This window comes from Nannospalax galili, unplaced genomic scaffold, assembly GCF_000622305.1.
Source record: "Nannospalax galili isolate Female #2095 unplaced genomic scaffold, S.galili_v1.0 scaffold321, whole genome shotgun sequence".
Lineage (NCBI taxonomy): Eukaryota > Metazoa > Chordata > Mammalia > Rodentia > Spalacidae > Nannospalax > Nannospalax galili.
In genome coordinates, this window is record NW_008345972.1 from 2,247,565 (window position 1) to 2,273,715 (window position 26,151).

Sequence of the window (26,151 nt, forward strand, 5' to 3'; positions counted from 1 at the left end):
CAGTGGTTTGAGAAGCATGCTGCAAATAGACCAGCCTGTTTAAAACTCTATCCTAGGACTGAGGCTATAGCTCAGCTGACAGAGTGTTTGCCTAGTAGGCACAAACACATGGGTTTGATCCCCAGCACCATGTAAAACTGAGTGTGGTAGTGTACACCTACCTACAATCCCAGCACCCTCAAGGTATAGGCAAGAAGATCAGAAGTTCAAAGTCTTCCTCATCACAAAACAAGGTCCAACGTCTGCCTGGGATACAGGAGACCCCATCTCAATAAAAAAATTAATTAACTAATTCATTTAATTGAATTAAAAACCATCCTATATTACTTAAAAGAAAGTATTCTTTCTCTTGATAAATTTCCCCACACACTGAGAACTCGAATGTTCCATTTACCTTGTTAGGATAATAAATTGAACCTGCTATAAATAGCTGCACATTGCTGAAAGATTCTGATTTAATAGTGGCATCCAAGGAGCAACTAGGGTGCTTGAGGACCAGCCTCTACATCTCAGAAGGGAAACTGGGCTCAAGGGTGCCTTCCTGGGTGGGCTGTCGGGGCAGCAGAGGGGGCCCAGGAACTGAGGGTGGCCTTCAGATACCACTTGCCCCCATGTTACTAAGCTGTGGCAAGCAGAAACTACAGGGTTAGGCACTAGTGGAGAGTTCTAAGCTCAAAGCTCCCTCAATACTGGTGGGAAGGTAATGCTGGAGGCAGTAGCCTGATACAGAGAAATAAGGGATGTGGGCTATCCATCTAAGGACACTGCTTCTCCGCCAGTATAGGTAGGCAGTACAGCAAGGAAATCCTCCCCTCCCATGACCTCATGAGCTGGACCCGTGGCTTTTGGTCTACTACATGGCAGTGAGCCCCCTAAGCTTAGTCACCAGCCATAACACTGGTCACCCATGTGCCTGAGACCTGCCCAATATACCATACAAGTGCTACTGGGATTCACTTTTCTCCTTCTTGATCTAGTCAGTGCCTTCTTGACTCCTACAACTGGTCATTTCTGGAAGTTTCTTCATGGCCAGAACAACCAATCAGTGCCCTCTACACTGGCAGCTGTTTTCCACCTGCCCTATTAGTTGCAGTCAAGCTCATCCTTTCTCATCTTACAAAGTTAGACTTTGTAAGCCAAGATCCATCTCCCACTGTCCTTGCCTTGATTTATCTCAGGCTCACTGCCAAGGTCATCAACATACATGTGGGATCTATAAGCAAAGAGGCCTTAGGAGAACTGAACCACTGAGACCAGGTGATAAACCCACCCCGAGATCACATCTGTTTATAGCCTACCTCTTCATGAGGACCAGAGAGACTGCCTCTGCCAGGCACTGTACATGGTGATTAAAATCCATACCAAGTGAAACCAGAAGGAGGTTGGAAACACCACAAAATCATCCTTTCTCAAGTCGTGGGAGTGCTGTGAAAGGCTGGAAATCGCTAGTGGAAATGGCTTGCCTTTAGCAGAAGAGCCACAAAGGGCAAAGGAGACCTGAGCTAAGAGGAAGATCCACTGCACGTAACCCACAACCATCCTGAAGGGAGATTCACCCCAGAGCTGGTTGGTCCCGGCCTAGGGATAGATAATGAGCTACTGCCAACCCAGAGCAGGTGAAGAGCCTGCTTGGACTCTGTTCCTGGGCTGATGAGCCAGAGGGATGGACAAGAACCAGCAGGGAGGGGTTAAGCTTCAGCCCAAACTGCTTCTCCACCAACTCCATGAGAGCCCACGCTTGTTTCTTTTCTTTGTGCCTGGCCATCTGTGGGAAAAGACAGCTATGTCCACCCACCTAGGCTCATAGCCTTTCCTCATTCTTAGACACACACTTGATTTTTACTTGGTACACAATACAGTTATGTGTGTCCCTGGAAAACTTCATAGATATAATCCCAACCCCAATGTGACTATATTTAGAGATAAGGCCCCTAAGAAAGTAATTAAGTTAAAATGAAGTCACTGGTGGGTGGGGCCTACTTTAGTCTGATTGGTGTTCGTAGAAGAGATGGACACACAGACGCCAGGGCTATACACACAGATGGACAGCTACAGGAAGATACAGCTAGACGGCAACCATCCACAAGCCTGGAGAGATCCCCCAGAGCCTTGATCTTAAGACTTTGAGCCTCCAAAACTATATCAAATTTCTATTAATGGTAACCTACCATGGTACTGAGAGTCAGAGCTGACCCAGTAATAATTCTGAAGCTACCACACATACAGCTTCTGGCTGCCTTCCTCCAGATGTTCATGAGAAACATAGCATCAGTCTCATTTGAACCACAATGTTCAGGTCAGCTGCCAGTCACCAACCACCAAAGCTGATTCTAGCTAACATACTGTCCTTGGGCTCACCTTACCCTAGAGAGACTTGCCACCTTGCTGTTCAGTCTTCCTAAGTCAGAGCCTGCCTCCTTCCTGTGGCTGCTCCAGTCCACATTCTACTCCTCCAGCTCTTCCACAACCTTGGTGATATTGCAGATGCTCCCGCCAGCAGTGTTGCCCAAGTCCTTGGTAAGGACTAGCTCCTGTGCCGCTGCCATGAATCACTTCATATACTGTGCTGTAAGTGTCTAGGGCTGTTTGTCCGCTCTCTGAAAGCAAGGCAGCAGACACAGGACATGCAGCAACAGACCAGACCACTCTCTCTGGACCACAACAGACTACCCACAGAGCAGACCCAAGACTTCACCAGCATGGTGGGAGGCCCCAGCGGGATACAGAGTCCCTTCCTCACCAGGAACACCAGGGTTCTGCATCATGTGCTAGTGGCTCCCAAGCATGGGTTTTGTCATCAAGAGAACTAAGGGGAGTAGCCAGTCTAAGGACAGTACATGACCACAATCTCCAACTTCCGTGCAGATTTAAGACAAATGAGGAATACAGCAAGGTAGATATCTCTGGAGTCCACATGAGCCTCCTGCAGTTTCTGGGCTATGCTGTGCAGCCTTCTGCCCAGACAGTATTGTGTAGCAGTTTCCTCCAAGATAAAACCTTCCATCTTGGAGGGAAGCTAGTTAAGACACAGGTTGTTTCTAAGAGAAGGCAAAATTTTCCATCCTTCAGGGTAACTCCTTAAGCTCAGGAAGAAAACAACTCAAAAGCTTCAGGAAATCCCTGAAATTGGCCAGATTCATTAGGCCACTCCCTTCCCAAGCAATCTAAAGCAGGAAAGACCACTGAAAGAGTGTCCATCCAACTGAGCTACCTAGAAAATTCTAAAGACCTGCCAAACTACCTGGAAAAGACAGATCAGCCAAGCTGCCTAGAAGAGGCTCAGACCACCTGAGTGGCCTGGATAATACTCTCTCCAACCCGCTGAGCTGCCTGCAGGCTGTGCAGTGTACTTCAGGTTTCTAGCTCTCAGGAGCTGTGACCCAAGCTGGGGTGGGCTTTGGTGATGCATCTGTCTTTGAGTCATTTCTGCTCCTGTTACCCCTTACCCATATTCCTGTAAGTAACCCCCATAAAACTCATTGGTTCACCATGTTGGGATTTGGTAGTATCCTTACTTTGGTCTTTTGAATTGGTAGATGTTTATTCATGTCTCCCCTGGAAGAGAGTCACACTACACACACACACACACACACACACACACACACACACACATTTATCAGAATATATATATATATATATTTCAACTAGCACTGAGCTCTTCCTCTCAATGTTGAGACCCACCACAGAAAAACAAACAGGTGATACTGGATCCCTGTGGCTTCTGCAGGCCAAATGCTGATGCACTTGGGGATGAACAGAATGGGAGATAGATCACAGAGAAGTGTGGTGCTAGGGGTTTGAGAGCAGCATCTAGGCTGGAGTGGATGTCCCACAACAACCCCGCAGCTCAAAAAATAAATAAATAAAAGGCAACAGAAGTGATCAGCTCCCCTGCCTAGTATCTGATCGCCAACCAGAGGAGAGATGGGGCTATCTCAAGTCAAGGGGCCTCAGTTGCTCTTATAAGGTGCCCTAGTTACTGTGGAACAAACTACAAACTGCACATAGGACTCAAGTCACCCAAACCAAAGATCCTACCTGTTCCTCTCCTAGAACTCAACGTGTTAACAGCAACACCACAAGGGGACAAGTAGCCAGGAACCCCCTTCCCAGTTCACTATAGGACCAGAAGCACAAGGGCCCAGGAAAAGTTGCTAAAGAAAATCTGACAGGTAAACAGGCTTCTGGCATGTACCCCTGACCTGCCTGTCCTAGTCCTGCACCCTAGCTTGGCTCTGTGAGTTCACCAGAAAGGGTATGCTCAGCTCAAAGAACACTCTTCTGCCAGTTCAAGATCTGGCTGGAGATACAGCTTCCTACACCACATTTACGGTTCATCTGCAAAGCTCTACTTTTGAGTATGCTTGTAAACTACTGAACTAGGGGTTGGGATGCAGCTCATCAGTAAGAGCGCTTGTGGGGAATGTGAAGTTCTGAGTTCAATCCCCAGCATTATAATGTAAATAAAGGAAAATAGAACAATAAAATAATAAGCAAAAATTTCTGAGTCTGTATTTTTTTTATGTGTATGTGTATTGACTGCATGTAGGTAAGTACACCTGTGTTGTGCAATGCCTGCAGAGGTCAGAAGAGGCTGTCAGACCCCCTGGGACTGGAGTTACATGCGGGTGCTGCCATGTGGGTGCTGGGTCTTCTGCAAGAACAACCAGTGTTCTTAACTGCTGAGCCATCTCTCTAGCTCAAGTCCCTACTTTTAATTGGTGTAGAATTTTTAGGGCTTGCTTTCTAGGATCACCTTTGGAACCTACATTGTTCTAGGAATTTGCCCATTTTGCCTCTTGGAGTTTTCAAATAAGTAGGCATCAAGTGATCTCTTGCATGCCCCTACTCTCTATTTTGGGTGACTGTTTTGTCTGTAACCCACCTTTTCCAGACCTCACACCCCTCATGGGCACCTCTCTTTCTGCTCTGTCTCAGGCTTTTCTACTTCAGAATGCACTTTTGACACCTCTATTCAAAAGCAGAATGAGCCCTGGGAGCATTTAAACTCAGTCCTCTGTGAACATGCATCTCTAAGTGAGTCAAAAGAGACACAAAAAAGGTAGTGGCCTCAGCTCCCTCTGCTGAAAGATGCTGAGCTCCACCGGGCTCTGCCCCCACTACAGTACAATTCTCTCATCCTCTCAAGTTGTTTAAAATCGGAGCCTCAGGTCTCAGGTTAATTAAATTAAGTATTTACACTCTTATGCAACAGAGGTCTGGTCACTTTACAGATGACTTTTACTTTTAAAGAGATTTCACAACTCCAACAGGAGGAATAACTGTGTTCTCAGACCTTCTATTCCCTGAAGACCCTGGAGGATAGGACATCCCTTTTTGCTCTGGTCCTTGTTTGTTTAGTTGGGAGGATGAGTCACTTACCACCTTGTTTGTTTAGTTGGGAGGATGAGTCACTTACCACCATATCCAAATCCCTCCCCAAAGAATCAACCTCAGGCATATTGACCATTCTGGTGAGTCCCGCCCCCACCCTGAAACACACACCAGTAAATAGGCCTCTAAAGGTGCAGTTAGCAGTGCAGTGGAACACAGGAATCTGCCTACCCTTCCCTCCCAGTGCCTCCTGAGCTTTAGGCTGTCCCAAGAGAGCCTAAAGAAAATAGGAAGAGCTACTAGAACATTCTTCTATGTAGGGCTGAAGTTCTTCAAAGATATTACTTCTACGTCAAAGACTACATTAAAGAACATCATGAAGAAGGAGGTGGAATGTTGTAAACTGAGAGCCAAAGTTATCTTAGGCTATCTTAGGCCCTTTGGAAAAACAACCACTTATCTTTAACCTTTGTAGCTGACCTAATAGTCTCATGATGGTCAGGTAAACCTCTGGCAGGTACAGCTACACTTAGCAGCTCAGTGTAGCTGAAGCCTATAAAAGACTGTCACACTGTATCTGCTGAATTCGTTGGTTTATAAGTATTACACTATGGCCATACAAATTCGTGTAACTTCTTCCATGATGGAGCATGTCATTCCATGTTGAATTCATGTTCCTGGTCTTGGCCACACCTATGTTCCTCAGATAAAGTGATTTCTTCCTTTAAAGTAGAGTTAAGTGCACTGTGTTGATTCACAATGATGGAGGCCTTATAGCATGAGACAACGTGGGGAGTCAGGCTTCAGCAGAGGTGGGGCCAGGCCCCAGCTCAGCCCTGCTGCTTCCTCAGGACCATCAGCACTAAACACCACAGAAGGCACAGACTCTGGTGGCCGCAGTGAATAACCTTATGCCAAAGGGGTAGGGCAAAACACACAGCCACTCAGTATCAAATACCTCAATGGTCCAGGCTGGCAAATTTCAACATGATTCTACCAACCAGGATATTTTGAGGTTCTCTCCAAGGCTTAAAGCTGTCAGCACAATCAAAAGTAACGGAATCTGGACAAGAACAGCTACTGTAACAGGATCTAGGCAACTGATTTGTAAACAGAAGGAAAGGGCTGAGGCCCTGTGGTCTACACTACAGCCCTGCACAATTGTGCTGGGCAGGGCCACAAATGTCCCAAGGTTTCTATCAGTTCCATTGGGTCCCTAGGACAGCACAGGAGTGGCCAAAGGGGGTAGTCACCTGGAAGTTTGTGGTCTTAAAACAGCAGCTCTGTGCTCTGCCCTCCATAGGCTCAGATTCAGTGTGGCCACAGAAGCACAGCTCATGTGGTAGGCACAAACCTGGGTCTCTTGAGTGCAACACCTGCTCTGTGAACTGAGTCCAAACTGAAATCCCTAAGGAATGAAGAAAAGCGACCTCCAACCTCCCTAGCAGTTCTCCCCAGGATCTCACCTGGGCACTGACCCCTCCCCCATACTCATATGTCCAGACACCTCTCTCTTGCTTATGCCAGGGGTCCTTGTCTGCCTGGTGCTCTGAGGCTCCACCTGCTCAGGCCCCACCTCCTAGACCTTCTGAACATTACCTTCCACCATTTCCTGCAGATGACACTGACCCCTCCCAGAGTAAGGATTCATCCATAAGATCTCCTACTATGGTCAAGATGCAATCATGGATCCCTCCCAGTATCAGTTCCCCAACAGCCCCTCCTCGAATTGGGGTACAAAAGCTAGAAGCTCCCCAGGATCAGGCAGCATCCCCCAGTTTCCATCTCATCATCCACCCTACTACCTTAATGGCCTGTAGGGCTGAAGAAACAGCCCCAGAAGAGAAATGTGTCATGAACAGAACTGACCATCCCTCACTGGCCACTTGGGGAGGCTTCTGTATCATGTGAACACAGAGGACACTTCTGCAGAAATGCTCCCTCATCGCCAAGGGATCCCTAGGAGATGGACCCTGAGCTTAGGAGCTACAGGCACTGTTGGGCCCCTAGTGTACCCTTCTATTCACCATCCTAAAGACAGTAGGCTCTGTGCAAAAGAATAGCCAGCAAGTAGCAGGAGTCTCCAGGGTCCCAGGTCCCCCAGGCCACCCAGAAAGGGGAAATGTGAAATACTCAGAGACCAAAAGGCAGACAAAGAAACTTACTGAAGCCAAGTCCTCACGTGCTACATAAGTATCAGAAGATGGGTTCTGCTTTAAGACAAATGAAGAAACCAGACAGAAAACATGGATGACTTTCATACAAAGTACAGCTAAACTATGGGAAGAAGCCAGGAAGCATAGGCCTCTGACAGTGTGGATTCTGTTGCCAAAGAGCAGAATGGGCTTCTCACCCAATGCCCAGAATACAGAGGAGGGCAGAGCAATGGTTCACCAAGAAACATGAACCCATAGGGGTTGCGAAGAGAACTCAGTTGGTAAAGTGCTTGCCTAGCATGTTTGAGGTCCTGAGTTCCAGCCCCAGCACCATAAAAGAAAAAGGGAAATAAATAAGGAGGGCAAGATAAACAGGAGAGACTATGGTGTGACTAAAGAGGAGGGAAAGGGAAGGACAGAGATACAGAGAAACAGAGAGGCAAAAAGAGATAGAAAGGGACAAAGACAGAGACAAAGAGATCAAAATGGAGAGAGACAGTCGAGAGTGTGTGTGTCCCACAAGTAGAGAGCTAGTAACATAAAAATACAGCAAGAGAGATAGAGACAGAATGAGAGAAACAGAGGGACATGAAAAGACAGAGAAAGAGGGACAGACAGAAAGGGCAGACGAAACAAAGAGTGAAAGACAGAGAAAGAGACAGGGGCAGGAGGGAAGACCAGGACAAGGTGGGAAAGCTGATAAGAAGTATCACCAGGCACTGTGAACCACTCAGTAAAACCTAACTATCCTGGACCTGGCTCTGCTTTTCCACCCCAAAGATGGATGGGGCCTGATAATCGATCCCCAGGACAGTTGATGCTGTGGCCTGGAAAGTGCTACAGGGGTGGACTATAACGAGGTATTACTTAAAGAAATAAAGAAGCACACTCCTTAGGAAAACACTCCAGGAAATGTTGCGTTCACACCCCTAAAAATATAAGGAAATACTATTTCAAATCTAGATGAACACTTGAAGACAAAAATTTGAAAATATGGAATCTAAATAACAGCTGCAGAGACTTCTGGAGCAATGTGCAAAGAGGAGCTCAGGGTACAATATGAGTGGTTACACCTGTGCAAAATGTTAAGCCACAGCATAGAAAAGAAGAATATATAGATGCCAAAATGACAGCAGTGAAGCTACAAATGCACATGAACACAAACCCTTGAAAGTGAAGAGCACTGAGATGGGCTAACAAGACCAACGACAACCTTGCCATTTGGAAACTTTCTTCCTGAGAACCCAAATGCCACCAAGACTGGACTTCCTCCAGTCTGCCTTCCTCATCCACAGAGCTAGAAATACAGCTTTGCTCCCAGAACTGCTGCAAAACCAGATAGGTGACACACTCAAGCAGCAATGGCAGACTAGTTTACTGCACTCCCGTCACAAGAGTGAAGTGGGGAAGGCGTCCAAGATATGCCAGTGGATGAAGAGATGAAGAAAACGTGCTGTGTGTATTATTCAGCTACCCAAGAAGAACCAATCATGTCACTTGCAAAATGAATGGAACCAGAGGATACAACAAGTAAGTTAAATAAACCAGACAACCAAAAGGCTACATATTGTATGTTCTTTCTCACATGTAGGAGCAAAACTAAGTTGACATAAATGTAGACTACTGGGTACCAGAAGGTGGGCTATAAAAGAAGGTTGGGTAACAGGTACCACAACACAGTGAAACAAAAGGAGTAAGTTCTGGTGTTCCTGGCATAGCAGAGTGACTGTATTTCACAACGATCTATTACATATGTTATGAAGACTGTGAGACAAAGAAATAACCAGGAAGGAAATGCTAACTGTCCTGATTTGATCAGTGCCTCCTACACACGCATGATGAAATATCACATTACACCACATAAATTACCATATAAAATTAATACATATTAATCAAAATTAAATTAAACTATGGATACATAAAAATAAAACTACCTACAGGTGGCGTGAAAAAAGTATGAAAGAAATAATGCTAGGCAGCAAGGCAGTCAGGAGAGGCAGCAGAAGCAAGAAAGAAATGAAAACGGACCAAAACAGAGGATGCAGGAGGCACTCTGAGCAGGAGACAGGAAAGGGGAGTAAATCAGAAAGAAACAACTGGCTCGCTCAGAGATGCACACAAGCGTGGCCCACAGAGGCGTCTGCTGCTCCAGCTCTGCAGAGAATGAAGTTAGGGACACAGACTGCCAAAGATTCACTTCTAGATCTTGTGAAGGTCATAAATCCAAGATCAACATGGGTATGGTGGTACGCAACTGTACTCCAGCATTTGAGAGGCTGAGGCGGGAGGATCAAGAGTTCAAGGACAGCTTGCACTCCACAGCAAGATCCTGTCTCAAAAAAAGAAAAGGCCACATTCAAGAACTTCTTCGAAAATACCCTGGAGCTGTCAATGCCAACAGGATGATCCTAGAAGCTAAGAAGGAGGCCTCGGAACATACATGATTCACACACGTATTTGTATATGAACATATATACTACACATTTGGACACATGTATATTTGGGTATGCACACATGCAACCACACAAACACCTATAAATAGAAATGTATACAACATATGTACACATGAAGACATTCACACAGATGCATGTGCCCATGTGCAAAGACAAACACAAATGTATACATGTCCACATACGTATTTCCACAGGTATGCATGCAACTGTTCACACAAACACATACTGCCCCCACATGCCCATCCACATATTCATAAACACACACACATGAACTAAACACACATATGTGCTCTATTCCTCAATGAGATCCAATTTTTACTGTAAACACTAGATTTCGTTACAGTGTCTAGAGATGAGAAGACTTTTTCTAAATTTATGGCGGATATAATAAAATCTTCTATTTACAAAACGAGTAGAATGAGTTGAAAATGGATAGTCTGTCTTGTAGCCTGGACAACCACTGTGAGACTCTAGCAACAGGTGCACAAGGGTCTGCGAACCCTAAGCTAGGAGAAGCTCCTGGATTCTCCTGGTGAAGGCACAAGTTGGATGCCTGAGGCCAGCGGATCAGGGCCAGCTGCACATTCATGTTCAGGTAAAGTGTGCCCAGGACCTATCTCATCCTCCCAATCCTGAGAAAACCTAGGTGCATCAGGAAGACAAGAAGCCTACGTACAACTCTCCCTGGTCATCCATGACTTAGGGGTAGATCAACCCCTGCAGGGCAGCACGACCCAGATAATCTGTCCACCGGATTCCTCTCTCTTCCTCAGATACCATCATGAAACTGGGTATTGCAGCCTCTGCCGCTGAAGGATAGACTGAGGCTCAAGGGGAACAGAGGTGGGCACTCCACAATTACAGCTGCCCCTCATTAACTGACCCACATGACTGAAGCCAGCACAGATGAGAGAGAGGCAGAGATGACCAAAGGGCCACCTTGCTCTAAACATACTGACCTGCTTCTCGTTCTCATCCTCCAGCCGCAGCCGGTCCTCAATGCAGCTTCGAGCCTGCAAGAAGGCCTTCCTCTGTGAGCGCTCAGTCAGGATCCGCACGAAGACACCATACATGTTCACACCCACAAAGAGCAGGGCATTGGCACCAAGCTGTAGGGAGAGAACAGGTACAGTGTGTAGGGCCTGGACTAGCCAGATGCAGGTGGACATGGGCCACCATAGGAGCACACAGAGCCTCCCCCAACACCCCTGCAGCCAGCCCCCAAAATCATAGCCACCCAGGAGCTCTGCAAGCACTGTCCAGTCCCACAGTAAAGCAGAACAGGGGCCACGTGGGGCGCAAGCACCTTTGTCTGCCCAGGCAGATGGCAAGGCCATAGCAAGTCATGGAAATGAGCTACAGCTACATCTAGTGTTTTGGGCTAAATTTCACACCCTCCCCAATTTTTATGTTAAAACCTTAACCCCCTGGGACCTCAGAATGAGACTATATTTAGAGACAGGGCCTTTAAACAAGTAATTAAGGCAAAATGATTAGAGTGAGCTCTAATCCAACCTAACTAATAAGAAGAGATTAGGACTCAGACACACAGAGGAAGGACCATGTGAGGCCTCAGGAGAAAATGGCATCACTAAGGCCAGGAGAGGCCCCAGGAAGAGCCATCCCTGCCCACGCCTTGATCTTGGGCCCCTATCCTCCAGCACTGTGAGACAGTACATTTCTGTTATGAAACCCCCTCCCTCTATGGCACTCTGGTAAGGCAGCCCCAGCAAAACAATGCCCATAAGAATATGAAATGGCTGTTCTCAAAGCTACATGGAACACTCTAGAAAGATTCAGAGGAGATGAGTTGACAAATCAAACTTGGATCATTGATTTGGGCACAAAGTAAATTCCAGCACAAAGTAAACTCCAGCAAGAAGAGGTCTTTCCCTGCAACCCAACTCCCCCTAGAGGCTGAGGAGGGGTTTGCAGTGAACTCCAATACTCAGGCCTGCTTTGGTACCAGAAGGGCACTCACTGCCTGCTTTGGTTAGAACAGGATCGATCCCAGGAATGCATAGCATTTATGACCAGCTCCCTGAGCCGGCTCCAGTCAAAGCCCACCACCACCAGACAGAGTGCAACCTGGCAAAGGCCAAGAGGACTCCTGCTCTGTCACACCATCTAGCATGCAGCTAGAGACTCAGCTCGGACCCCAGACACCAACCCTGACTGTTACCCCAGCAGGTCTCTACCCCTGGTCTGTCCTATTGCCTCACAGGCCACAGGACTAGAGCTGGAGAGAGGCATTTGCCACAAGACACAGAGGAGCATGGCTGTCCCAAGACAGGAATGTCCACCTCTGCCCAATATCAGTTACTTTCACTGTGGGAAATACAGGTCTGTCAGCTGCCAATGTAAAGAATTTCTATCTGATTAAGCACAGCATTTCCACCTCTGGCTCCAAATGTCACTGTTCCTCCAAGATTAGCCTCAAAGAGCCCAGACATGACTATGGCACAGTGTATAAACAGAGAACATGGGCAATCTAAACACAAAGATAGGCAGAGCAGGTGTCTACTGACAGCTGCTGAGAGACTGGGAAGATGCGCTGACCAGGCAGAGCTATGTGAACAGGAGTACGCCTGAGACAGCCTTGGTAGGAGCACCGCCAGTACCTGGCACTCCTGAACTCTGATCTGGGGACAGTAGGAGAACCAGGCTGGGATGGGTGCACGAGGGACATATCTGGGTAGCAGAGAAGACTCCAGATACCTTCAAGTTTGAGGTGTGTGAGATGAACTTTTTAAAGTAAAATGAGGACCAGAGCTGAGGACTTCCTTAACAAATAAGGCCATCTAGACCTCACAACTGACCTTAACTTGATGTTCAAACACAGACTGTTTCTTGCACATGCCTTTACTAAGTGAAAATAGCACACAAGCTCAAGCAGTTGAAGTAGTCAATAAATTTAGAGCTGTAAGGAGCCTTCCAGTGGGTTAGATCAAATAAGGCAACACTATAATATTGTAACTAGATAATATTTTATTATTTTGCTTCAGCAATCACCCTATAATTACTTCTGCCCCAGGCTTTGTTATCAGAACATTAAATCTCTTATGGTTTGGTATCTCCAAGTTCATGAATTCCATCTGTCATAAATTAATTCTAAAATCTGACATCTCAAAATCATGTCCAATGAGAGGCTGAAAATATAAACCAGCAGTAGCCTCATATACTCGAAAAGCACATTAGAGATAGCCATTCTCAAAGAAGTGACCAGGAGAGATGATGGAGAACATGAATCTGCAGGGTCCCAGCAGTGGCCATCCTCTGCCTGGAACCTCCAAGGGGAGCTGTCCTGGGCACAATACAGCCCTCCACAGGCAAGCACCTGACCAAGTGTACCTGACTTAATGCCTTGAAGACAAGATGACATTAGCTACCATGCAGGGGCAAGTTTACAGCTTGAATCAGGAATGTCTCCCATAGGCTCATGTTTTAAGTAGTTGGTTCCCCAGCTTGTGACACCATGTTGAAGGTTATGGAGATTTTGTGGTGGGAAGGCCCAGCTGATGGAAGTAGGCCATTAGGGGAAAGCCTCTGAAGGTTACACATGTCTCTGGTTAGGGCCTATGGTCCATGTCTGCTTCCTGATCCACAGCCATGTGAGAATTCTCCACCACATACTCCAGCACATAAACCATACCATGCCTTCCTGCTCTGATAAATGGAAACTTCTGAAACCAGAGCCAGAATAAATTCTTAAGTTGTTTCTCTCAGGTACTGAGTCATAGAAAAGTGAAAAATGTAACTAACACGGGTGTTCTGCCCTGACTACAGCCTCCTCCAGTGGGATAGAGGGAAGGTGGTCACTTGGGAAATCAGGGAAGGTGGCAAGACATACAATGATATGGGTTCTCCCAGGTCCATGAGCATCATCAGTGACCCTGAAACATGCTAGTGACTCTAACCATCTCACCATGAACTGAATACTTCATTGCAACCTTGAACATTTCTATGTTCTCTTTAAAGACTCCTTGTGACCCTGAGCAAATCATTATGACCTGGACATGTCCATGTAACCCTGAACATGCCACTTTGACCTGAATATTTCTTGGCTATTAAACATCTCGCTGTGACTGAGTATCCGGCCCTTACCATGGACCATCTCACTGTGACTCTGACCTCTTTACATGACCAATACCAAACTGTGACTCTGGGTATCCCACAGTAACCCTAAGCATCTTATTGTGACCCTGAGCATTCCACTGTGACTCTGACCTCACTCATGTCTCACTGTGACCTTAAGTATCTCAATGTGATCCTAACCTTCCCATGAGACCATTGGTGACCTTGAGAATCTCACTGTGACCTTGAACATTTCACTGTGATCTGGAACACATCACTGTGACCCTGACCTTCCTACGTGACCAAGAACAGCTCACTGTGACCCTGAGTACCCATCTCACTGTGACCCTGAGTACCCATCTCACTGTGACCATGACATCACCATTTGACTGTGAACATTCACTGTGATCCTGAGTACCCCACTGTGACCTCAAGCAGGGGTGAGAGTAAGGAGGCCAGGCAGGTGAGCCTGAAGGGTGCCTCTCAGGACAATGTAGCACACTATTAAGACTGATGGACAACAACGGGAGTTCTTATCAGCCACTGGACACCATGGGGGTCTGTAGCAGGGCCAGAGGAAAGAGCCAGGCTCTCAGCTGAGCAGGTGAGTCCGACAGAAGGCCCTGCACAAGAGGCCACCTTCCACCTTGTAAAGGAAGTGAAAGGCAGGCAGACACCAACCCTTAAATAAAAGCCTCACTAAAGCCTCTCTTCTAAGATCTGCCCAGATCATGGCTTCCTTTCTCCCACAGCATCCTCCAAGAGCACATGCACTCAGATTAAGAGTGTATGAATGAGTGTGGATGGGAAGGGACAAGGGGGGAAAATAGCTGGTGCATTCACTTATCAGGCCTTATGGGCCACCTCGTCCTGCCTGTGAGCATCAGAGCTCTTCTTCATAGAGTGAGAAGGCCATGCATCTACAAGAATGGGCTGCCTGACCCCCCACCATTTCCACAGAGCACAGGGGTGCCCTTATAAGCCCTCTGGCTTCTTGATCCCTGCTCAGACAGAAGCAACTCCTCTCTCTCTTTTCACTAGCTACAAATCTGCCCTCCCTAAAAGGAAGTATGCCCAACTATTCTTAGGATATCTGAGAGGCTTCATCATCAGTGAAGTCAACACTCCACAGGATGCTGACCACCTGTGAGCCCCTCGAAGGGGAAGACTTCAGTGAGTCAAGCAGCCTGTGCCTGGGAACTGGGCCTGCCTCCCAGCAGGAAAACCCATAGAGGGGATACTCTGTGAAAGGACCGAGGAAAAAGTGACACCTCATGAAAACTGGAGAGCACCTGCCGAATGCCTCTCACCTACCCAGACCTGGCAGCCCTGAAGCCCCCACTTCCTAGTAGCCAAAGCTTCTTCACCCATCAACTGCATCTACTGATACAAAAGCACCACCTATGCTGTCCACACAGTGACTCGAAACTCTCCTCGTAAGGCTTTCTGAACTCCTGGCCTAAGGGGCATCTGGAGCTAATGAACACATTGCCCAGTACATGGAATTAGCACTATGGCTGAGCACCTGCTCCTTATAATAACGGAGGTGGCACAGGGTCACCATGAGCTTATCAAAGACAAAGTACCCATGGGCTACAGGATCTTCAGGAGAGGAGAGGCCTGGCTCCCATCCCACCTCCACACTCCCTGAAGGCAGCCTGGACTAGGTAGCTCACACACGACCACTACCCCTGCTGGCTTCATGGCAACCCAGAGCCAAGCACACTGAGGGGCCAGATTGCTGGTCTTGATCCGTATGATCTCTCTGGCCATCGGCCTAGCCGCACTTTAATCCTTTTAAACCATCCCATCCCTTTTCTGTTCTTCAACTGTCTTTTTTTTTTTTTCTTTGATCCCTTCCAAATTTCTGGGGTTTTCACCTCAGACTCCATACACCCATCTTGGGAATGGCTGTGTCAAGGATGGTTGATGTGGTCAAGGCCTCTCAACTACTCCCATGCTTCCAAAGAGCCCTGATTTCACCTTTACACACATGCACACTCCACAGCAAATACAACTTCTGCTCCAGGTGTATGGGCAGCTATGTATAGACACCAATGATCACATTAATGTCATAGACTGTCACGGACATTCCTCATGATCCAGCCAGATGGAAGTTCAGTGCATGGCACAGCAGAACTGCTCAGCTGACAGGGTCTCTGGGGACAGGGACAGCACCAAGAACTGCTCCACAGCCTTCCCTGCTTCCCCCAACGCAGTCTGTGCCACTGACCCCATTCTGCACACAGATACAATGAGGACAATGAGAAGGCAGGATTTCCCAAGCACTATAACACCTATCCAATCCCCTTCAGCGGCCCCAGAACCCATGGTAATGGGGACAGACCCTCTATCCAAACCAGACTGTCCACCTCACAAAACTCAGAGGCAGATTAACTGCAAGGATTCAGTCATCGCCACACTGGGATGCAGAGCAGACTGGCATCAAACACTGCAGACCAGCTTACTGTGTATGAAGCTCAGAAGCTTTCATAGCCCTTGCCTGATCAGGCAGAGTCCACAGAAGTGTCTCCCAGGGATCCATAATTCAATAAAGTCACACATGCAGCAGGTTCCAGGAGAAGGGCTACAAGCAGCATCTCTATACACCTGTGCACCATGCTCATAACATCATCAGAGCTAGCTCCTCCATGTAGGAATGCATTATGGCTTGGTGAGGGAGGCGTTTGATGTGGTCCATGGGGTAAAAGTCTAAAGTCAGAGGCACCGGAGAAATTATATTCAGCTTAATTCAGAACAGATGGGCTTATATACAAATATATACAGAAATGTGCATACTCATGAATTTTTAGCTCTGCTGACAGAAGCAAAGGTGCCCCCGATAAAACAAGGATACCTAGAGCCCAGACAGTGGTCTATTAGAAATCTCAAAGGAAAGGAACCAGAGCTCAGTTATATATGGTGGCATACACCTGTAATTCTAGCGCTCGGGAGGCTGAGGCACGAGGATGGTGAGTTCAAGGCCAGCCTGCGTGACTCTGTCTCAAACAACAATGAAAAAAGGAATCTGAGATTCCTGGACAAAGGGTTGATTCTCAGACTGGGACAGAACACATGACATGAGTCTAGAGCATCCTACAATGTCATAAAGTAAGGAAAAGGGTTTTTAAAAGTCACTTACAAAGAAAGACAGGGTGTGTTAGAGGATAGGAGAGCAGATGAAAAGCCTTCAAGCATCCATACTGAGACAATGTGAATAACAAAACAAAATGGTGTTGAATTACAACCCAAATATAAAATGAGCATCCAGGAGTCACACAGTGGATGGAAATCAATGGCTGGGTAAAACAGGATGAAGGCTAGGAGCAAGCAAACACTGGCAGCTTTCCCAGTCACTCACAGCTGCTCCACACTTCTGGAGGTAAACTCCCCATGTGAGGGGACATCGTACCTCCTCCCAAATAGCACAACTGGGCAAAGAACGCGGGAAAGGGGAACTGCCACAGACACACACAATGACAGCAGCTTGGCAGAAGGAAACCACATTCACAGAGGTGAAGAGGGCATCTCCCCTCAAAGAGCTTCCTGCTGAAAACTCAGCACCCCAGACAAAGAGACGAGAAAACACTAGACCTCAATGGGCACTGGACAGACACTCTGGACATCACTACAGTCGCACCTGGCCCTGGCAGTCTCCCCTCTAGCACACGCACAGACACACATGCACTCAAACACGTCCTACCATATTGATAAAACTGCCCATCTCAAACACTGACATCCTCTCCCCACATTCCACACTCTCAGGCACCTGTTCCTCCTCCCCTGTACCATATGCAGGCCAGATCCTGGAGTCCTGAGCTCCCTGTCTGCCCCCTCATCTTCAATTCCTGACATCCCAAGTTCTCAACAGAGCTCTCCAGCCCCAGTATATCGAAGACTGACAAACCATGGGTCCTGCTCCCTATGCAGGGCATGCTGTACATGTATGTACCTGCACATGCAAATGTACAAATACATGACCCACCGTATGTATAGATTCTAGATAGCTCACTTTCAGGACTGCTCTCCTAACTTGGCCTCAACCTAGAGGCTTTCCTGACCCCTGGGCAGGGTCAAGTGGTATTCCATCATCCTGTGGTACCTGCCCCTATCCAGTATGCAAATCTGCCCTCTGAATTTGCTGTCAACCTGTGGTGTTTTAGGCTGCTTCAGCATCAGATACTGAGCCTGGGCATCATTCAAACTGTCTGTGGGGATGGAAGAGCACTGTAAGCTGTCCCCAGACAGCCTACGTTGCAAGGACGTGTGAAGGGATGAGCACAAGGCCTGCTCCTGGGAGTCCTCTCTCACATTCGTTTATAGCACTTACCACTGCCAGAGAAGGGGCTGACCCCACACATTGCTCCCTGCCCAGCCCAAGACACATCCAGGGGCAAATGCACAGACAATCCTTGCCTCACATTGCCCCCTAGGTGTCTAGTTGGTGGGGGTCAGGCTCCTTCCAGAGCTCTTAGCCAGACAACAGTCCTGCCTATGGGTGTCTGCCAGGGGCTATGTGGGGACCATATGTCACTTTCCTCCAACCATGGCTGCTTTTTCAACACCACACACAAGTGTGTTTTTAAATTATGTAATTGTTTACTAGCTCTCTGGGTTTGAATTAATAAGCGCTTTAGAATTAGCATCATTTGAAAGAGGACCAGCAGAATGCTGATCATGCTGGAGCTAGTGATGGCCTTCCAGGAATCACTGTGCTGGTCTGTCTACTTCCGAGTATGTTTGAATCTTCCATGATTAAAATTAAAACAAGTTTTAAAAACAAGAATATCATGGCTCTCCATGAGCTCCTTTCACCAGCTTTCCAACTCATGGAGCCGTGATCACCAGATTGGGAAATGGATTCTCACATATACTTAGGAAGCACTGTCCTTGGTGTTCCTCTTTGCACTTAATGCCAAGGGGATCTCAGGGGTTAGAGTACCACACAGAAGCTGCGCTTGACCACCTGCTCTACACAGAGCCCCTCTCTAAGCAAACAGGGCCTCTCCCCAGATCATGCTGCCAGGTCTTCGGATGGTAAGGGAGACAAGGATGACTGATAACAGGAATACTAGCAGGAACATTAGGAATGAAAGGCCAGACGTAAGAAGACAGATGTGAGGCACCAGGGGGCTAAGAACCCCAGGGATTGTTCCCACCAAAGACAAGCAGCTCCCCACACAGCTCAACACACCCCTGGCCAGAAGAAAAATGAGGAACACAGTGGCCATCTAAGTAAATCTCTCAAAGAGGAAGTTTGAGTTTACCCTTTAGAGCCTCTGATAGCCCCACTTCAGGCTTGCCCATGCGCCACCCACAGTACCTGTGATGTCTCTACATCTTCAACCCCTTCAGACACCTGGACACCAGCAGGAGCCATGAAGAGATAATGTCACTGGCTGAACTCTAAGATCTCTGTCCATTTCTGATCGTTGGATAAGACCCTGTCCAGCATCCACTTCATAGACAGTACTCAAGAAACATTTTGTAATAAATGCATGTGAAGGTTATTTTTTTATGAACTATGAGAGAAATTTCAAATACCTTTTGGCTCAACCAATGATTCCTAATACATGATCACTCAGTTAATCATTCACACGACAGGGCCCATAGCTCTGAGAAAACAGCTGCCACGGAAAACAAGTTCAAGGGGTGAGTTTTCCTAATCCTTTTTGAGACCATGTTGCTTCCTTCAGAAGGCAACAAATCCTCTTCCAAGCCGTACATATTTCCTATGAGGAGGACATGGGCAAAGGCACAGTGCAAAGCCTACCGAGCATCCCTGGAGTGACGTCTCAGAGTGTGGCCCCAATGCAGGCTCCCCATACTGGAAGGTGGACAATGCACTTCCACAGAATGCTCATGACTCATTTTCCCAGCAGGAGCAGGAATTCTGGAGTGGGCTACCCGCACTCCCAGTGCATACCTACCACTTTCCAGAGTCTGCCTTCCTAAGCAGACTTGGTCAGACACACAGTTGCCATGATAACACTGCTTCTAAGAAAACAATACTGAGAAACCTACAGATGACCCTCTGGGGTAGCACAGTCAGGTGAACAGGTGGGCATCTCACAGTGACACTTCTCATGGGAAAGCTGGATGCCAACCACAGGTGAAGAGCTCTTGACTCAGCCCTGGACCATGAAGGTGGGCAGCGAAGAGGGAAGGGGAGGTGCCACCAAAGAATAAAAAATTATATAGGTTTAGGGAGACCACAGGGCCTATTGCCAGGGAAGGACCATGTGCAGAGTCAAGAGGTCAAGTGGACCATTGAGACTGATGGTCTAATGCTGACAGAAGTCCATGGTCAGGGCCAGACAGCAGGAGGTAGCCAGGTGTTTCAACCCAGTTGTGACCCCACTGTGAGCTGGCCATGCTCCTTGTTCAAGATGCACATCCCACACCTCACATGCGAAGACTACTATGTCAGTGACCATGGTCCCTCCTGTCTATCAGATACATCATCAGTGCTCAAGAAAACAGAGAACAAAGCAGCAGGTGAGCACTGCACACAGCATGTAGCATGAGAGCAATCAGATGAACAATGAGGCTAAGAAAAGGGCACTCCAGTGTCAGAGCACTGGGGAGCCAGGCCAGCCAAGCACTGTGCATGTGCACTGCCCCAGGCTGAGGCCACTTCTGAAGACCAGAGCGACTCTTTCAGAGAAAGAAACACTGCACTCTGATTAAGGGATACTCTGTGTTCCTAGAGTGAAAGCTTTGTTCAGAGCCACAGAATGCTACTAGTATAGATTTCCCACCTCTGCAAAGCTCAGAGGCTGGAGCAGGGACATCCAGGGACCCTGTCACCCCACAGGTCACCTGAACCATCTTCTGGATGTCACCATCTCTTCTGTACACATATGCATACTGAAGCATATATACATGGATACATGCAACAGACATACATATGAGACATGTGTATGGCCATGCACTGGTACATATGAGCATATATGTGTATATATTAACAAGTGTTCACAGGACACACACATACATGAGCACATATGTACATACATGGGTGTGCATACACATACAGGTCACATTGGAGTGCTGAGTGTTGCATGCAGGGTCTCCTCAGTTCTGAGCTCTGGGGTACAGGCAGCATAGCTCCAACCTTTCTCCTTATCACAAACTAAAGACAAGCAAAACACTCAACTTGAACATCAATGCAGGTTCTGGCCCTTTCTCCAGTCCAAGAACAGAGATCATTCAGGGTCTGTGCTGCCTTCAGCCCTTGCCTGGTCTTCCACCCTCCTCCTGTGGCTGGCATCTCTTACACAGCACATGGTAAGAAGGTGTGGTAGGGCTCCCTTAGCATAAGAACATATAGTAGGTCCTGGTGCAATTGAGAAGAGGGCACAGGGAAATGGAGGATTAAAGGGGCAGAGGAAGAACCTCAGGGAAAGAGGGCAACAGAAGGGACATACTACATACTGCCAAATGTTGGGGGACATAGGATGTAAGCCCATCTTGGCCTGAGTTAAGTGGTAGGAGGTCCCACTCCTTTTCCCACTGAGTTCTGAGATCGCAGACCCAGTCATTGTGCCTTTGTCCCTTAGGCTCCACATGGACACACTCAGTATCCCTGATTCAGATGAGATCTGAGCTTGGACTCCACACTGCAGTTCAGATCCTAAAGTCACACAAGGTCACAGAAGTGTGGGTGCAGGAGGTAGACCTCAGCCAAGAACTCTACCCAGGCACATCTGAGACTCGGGGCCCAAGCTGCTCTTCCCTGGCTCCATCTCCGGCCTATAGAAGCATCTATCCAAAAGAAAGTACATATGAACAATCTGTGACATGACCATGAGCATGCAGAAGTGTTCAGACAGCCATGTTTGAGTGTATGTATGCATGAGCGAGTGGGTATCCATGTATATATGCTTGTGTGAACATGCTTTGTGTATGCATGAGTGTGCATGAGGACAAGAAGTGTAAGAGTGCAAAGGGGGGAATGTGTATGTGCATCAAATGCCATGTGCACCTATGTGCTGATTTGCATTCTCTGTATGCATGTACAGGGATGCAGGTGACAGTAAGTTTGAGTGTGCATATAGGTATGCTTGTGTGGATATGTGGGTGGGTATGTAAGAGCATGAGGGTGTCTACGCATAAGCATATGTGTGTATGCGAATGTAACAGAGTGCATATGAGTATCTGTGCAGGTGCATGCCTGGGAGTGGGTGACTGTGTTCATGAGTGGCCATGTGTGCTTGCATGTGGGTGTCATGACTCATGACCCCAGGCACAGTAAAGCAGTGCCCTGCAGAGTAGAAGTTCTTCTCTTGCCTCATGCAGCCCCTAGGATGAAGACAGGAGCCCATGGCTGTGGGAACAGAGACTCACTGGTGCTAGGGGCCACACTACTCTTCCTGTCCATACTAGGGCCTGAGTCCTGCCCTACAACTCCTCTGCTCCCATAGCTGCACAGGGGCATGCTTGTTATGGAGGATACACAAAGCCCTAGGCTATGGGGACATGACCTCCAGCACAACTGCATGGCCCCTCTGGCTACACTGCCCTGTTCCTGCCATTGCATCCTGGGAGTTCCTTTTAACACGTAACCCCAACCAGCACCTCACTCTGGTTCACCAAGCCAGAGACAAACTAGCAGATGACTTGCTTTAAGCAGCTACCAATAAACAGCAGGCAACATCCGTCAGTGATTGTAGATGGCAAGCAGGTCGGGGAATGCCTGCCAGACACAGCCCACACATGTACCTGGAGGATACAGCTGTTCCAGAACACTGGAATGAGCACTTGGTCCTTGTTCCCAAAGACAGTGAGGGAAACCGAGGCACAGAGATCATCCTGAGTTCCAACTCACGGGACTATGCCAGCACCCCTGAGGTAATAGAGACCACTCACAAGCCCACCCACCCCTGTCTGAGTCAGCACCTGAGCCTCCATGCTCCATGCTTGTAGCCACCTGTGCACCCGGGAACTCAGCCCTGACTCAAGAGATTTCAGGGATGTAGCAGGAAAGAGACTGCATCCAACGTCACTATGAGCCCCAGAGAGTCGTGCTGACAGTTTTGATGGTGGACAGAAACAAGAAGACACAGATGCCTTGACAACCCTGATTTCCGTCACCATCAACCTATGGTTAAGAACTGATAGAAACTGAAATACATTTCCTCCACATTGATAGGCAACCCAACTGAAAACACATAATGAACACAAATTCAATGGACCTTGGCTACTTCAAAGATTAAAAGAATAAAAACAGTAATACCGACTCAGCCTGAGCAAAAAGCAAGCACGTGGGGCTGTGAAGGGCACTGTGGCACCGGATGGAATGCAGAGCCAGTAGGCACAGGCCTGTCTGCCTCCTCTGCTCCAGTGCTCCAACAGAGCACTGTGGGTAGGGACCTTGAGCCAGTTGCTAGGCCTGCCCAGGCCCCGTTTTCCCAAGAATGCCCTCCTCAACAGCACTTCAAGGCAGTGACCTTCTGTATCACTTCCTGCCTTGACTTCCTTCCAAACCCCTTAGAGCCTCCCTAAAGATGGGCAGTGGCTCTGGAAAGGGACTTGTTCCTCTGCACAGAGCAGGATTTGACCCCAGGCCCTGGTGCAAAGTACCGGTTTGCTCTGGGCCTCTACAGAGATATCCTTGACAGGAACCTCACCTGTGGATCTGAGATGGAAGCACAGCTCCTTGGCTGGGGGAGTTCACCTACCATGAGCTTTCACAAGGCTCAGTTCCTGAAGGCCCCCATGGAGACCTGACACCCTGAAACAGTGTCGCCTGTATGAAGAGCCACCCATGCAGGATTTCTTCCACCATTCATTCTCTTAGCTTTTGGGGGCCTATGCTCCATGCACTCTTGGCTACTGCCTGCATAAGATTCAGAGGTAAGGGGGCAGCACCATCAGCAGGAGGCTGTGCAACAGGGATGACAGGGTCTGAAGAGAGGCGACAGTGAGACACTGAGGAGCAGCAGAAATGCCGGCACATCCTAACTCAAGTGCCACCTTCTTCAGGCATCTCAAATACCAAGTTACAGAGTTCACTGACAGACTTCATGGGTGCATCCTTGGGGACTACCTGCTTCCTGTCACTTTAGGTTTCCTTATATTTATTTGTCAATATGGGGTTTGAATATGAACACTGCAAAGAGGACAAAACGATTTAGAAGAGGCAGCATATTTCCAATATATGCTTTCTTTTATGAACTTTTTATCTTCACAACATCCCTGCAGGGAGTGGCTGTCCTTCCACAGGGGGTGGGGACTGTCATTGAAGGAGGGGTTCACATGAAATAGGGAGCTAGTAGCAGGGAAATCCAAGTGTCTGCTACCTAAGAACCCTTGTTTTTACACCCGACTTCCGGCCCCATGGGAGTAACAGGGACGCCTCTAAACCAGAGGGAGGGGCTTGTGGCACCTTTGCAGACTCCTCCCTCTCCATTTTAATCTTTCTCTGATAGAAATGCCTAGAGGATGTATAAAAAATTACTTATTTAAAAAGACAACAGCCTTTTTAAGCCACCTGGAGAACCTACCCATGGACTTGAGCCCACACCAGTCTCTGTCTTGGCCCTACAATACATGCTCAGCAATGGACTTGTTACCATTGCCCCCCTGTGTCAGAGTGCTGGTCCCTGGCATCGGGATGTGGGTGTAGGTGTTCATCCTATGGGTCAGCAGTCACAGCTGACAGCCATCTCATATATACACACCCAGTTATTCTTCCTCCGTTCAAATTCTAGGCCCAGCCTCACCCACCATAGTCCCTTGTCTCTTCCCCCACGTGCTCCAACAGCCACCTTTTTCCCTTAGATGGACTCCTCCACCCGTCTGGTTTTCATGTCCCTCCTGCTGAACTGTAGCCAAACCCAAAAACAAAATGTTCCCTCAGCCGGCCAAGCCTGGGCAGGGCAGGAGCAACCAAAGCTCCCAAACCCCTGGGTACATCTTGCCCCATCTCCCACCTGCTTGGGGGGGGGGGTAATTTGGTAGAAGAGGTGCCTCCCGGGTCCAGAAGGAACCGGAGCAAGTCCAGAGTCCTTGTCCTTGCAGCCACCTCAGCCGCCCAAGTGGAAAGACAAAGTTCAGGTTCCATGGAGCAGAGGAGGTGGAGATCTACTATGTGTGACCTTGGCAAACTCTGCTCCTTCGGGGTCCACAGCAGGGTGGCTAGGGATACTGTAAGGATTCAAAGTCCTTTCTCTCCCTATCACTGCTCCCTCGGGTCCGCAGAACCGAGAAGCGAGCCCCAAGTGCACTCTAGGCGAGCTGGAGAGGAGTCCAGGAGCTGCGCGCTCCTCCAGCCTACAAGCCCGGCCTGGAGCCCGCGCGCCCTCCCACTTTCAAGTCCCTCTGCGGAGATGGGTGCAACCCAGAACGGTGGATTCGGCTTTGGCCCCCGCTTGACAGGACAGCGGCAGCCTGACCTTGAGTCAATCATTCCCCCACCCTCCACCCCAGACTCAGCTCCACAGACACGCCCAGAGACGTTGGGTGGACTCTACCTCGGAAGAGAGCCCCGGGCAGAGGGTGCCAGCCTCGACTGTGTCCCCAGCTTGCTGAGTGACCTTGAACACCCCCCCGATTTAGAAACGTCAGTTTCCCCACCCTCCCGGTAGGAAGAAACCCATTCAACTCCGGGCACCTCCAGTCCCGCTGGCAGGTGTGTCTCAAACCCAATGGGGGGCGCGAGGCGGCACTTACCGTCCTCCAGAGGCGTGGGCGCTTGGCGGGGACCAAGGCGGCTGTGACCAGTAAGTGTGAGGCAGCCACCACCAGCCCGAAGCCGATGGCCAGTAGGCTGCGCACGGGCAGCAAGGCATAGGACACGAAGGTGACCAAAAGGAGTTGCCAGACTCCCTGCTCGGCCACCGCGGTGCCCGCGGCGGCTCCCGCCAAGCCCCTTGCGGGGCCGCCCAGCGCGAAAGGGCAGCACAGCAGCGCGAAGGTGAGGCTGAAGAACAGCGCCAGCTGCCCGACCTGCTGCAGCTGGGACACCTGCAACGATCGGACATTGGTGACCACGAGCAGCGCCAGGAAGAGGACGCAGTGCACCGGGTGCGACCCCTTGGCCAGGCCGGGAGCCGGCCCCGGCGCGCCCAGAAGCTCTGCCAGCGCCAGGGCGCCCGCCAGCAGGCTGAGCACCGCCAGCGCCTTCAGCGTGG

At 48.7% G+C, this 26,151-nt stretch overlaps 1 protein-coding gene across 1 annotated transcript in view; it reads right to left on the reverse strand.

Moving 5' to 3' along the window:
- Window positions 1-26,145, reverse strand: part of Adcy1 (adenylate cyclase 1) — a 127,613-nt gene extending 101,468 nt beyond the window's left edge. The window contains exons 1-2 of the mRNA XM_008842188.3: window positions 25,691-26,145; window positions 10,903-11,052 (exon numbers count right to left, since the gene is read on the reverse strand). Coding sequence (XP_008840410.1) covers window positions 10,903-11,016 — 114 coding nt within the window. The 5' untranslated portion in view covers window positions 11,017-11,052; window positions 25,691-26,145. The remainder of the gene's footprint in view (window positions 1-10,902; window positions 11,053-25,690) is intronic.
- Between the last annotated feature and the right edge of the window lie 6 nt (window positions 26,146-26,151).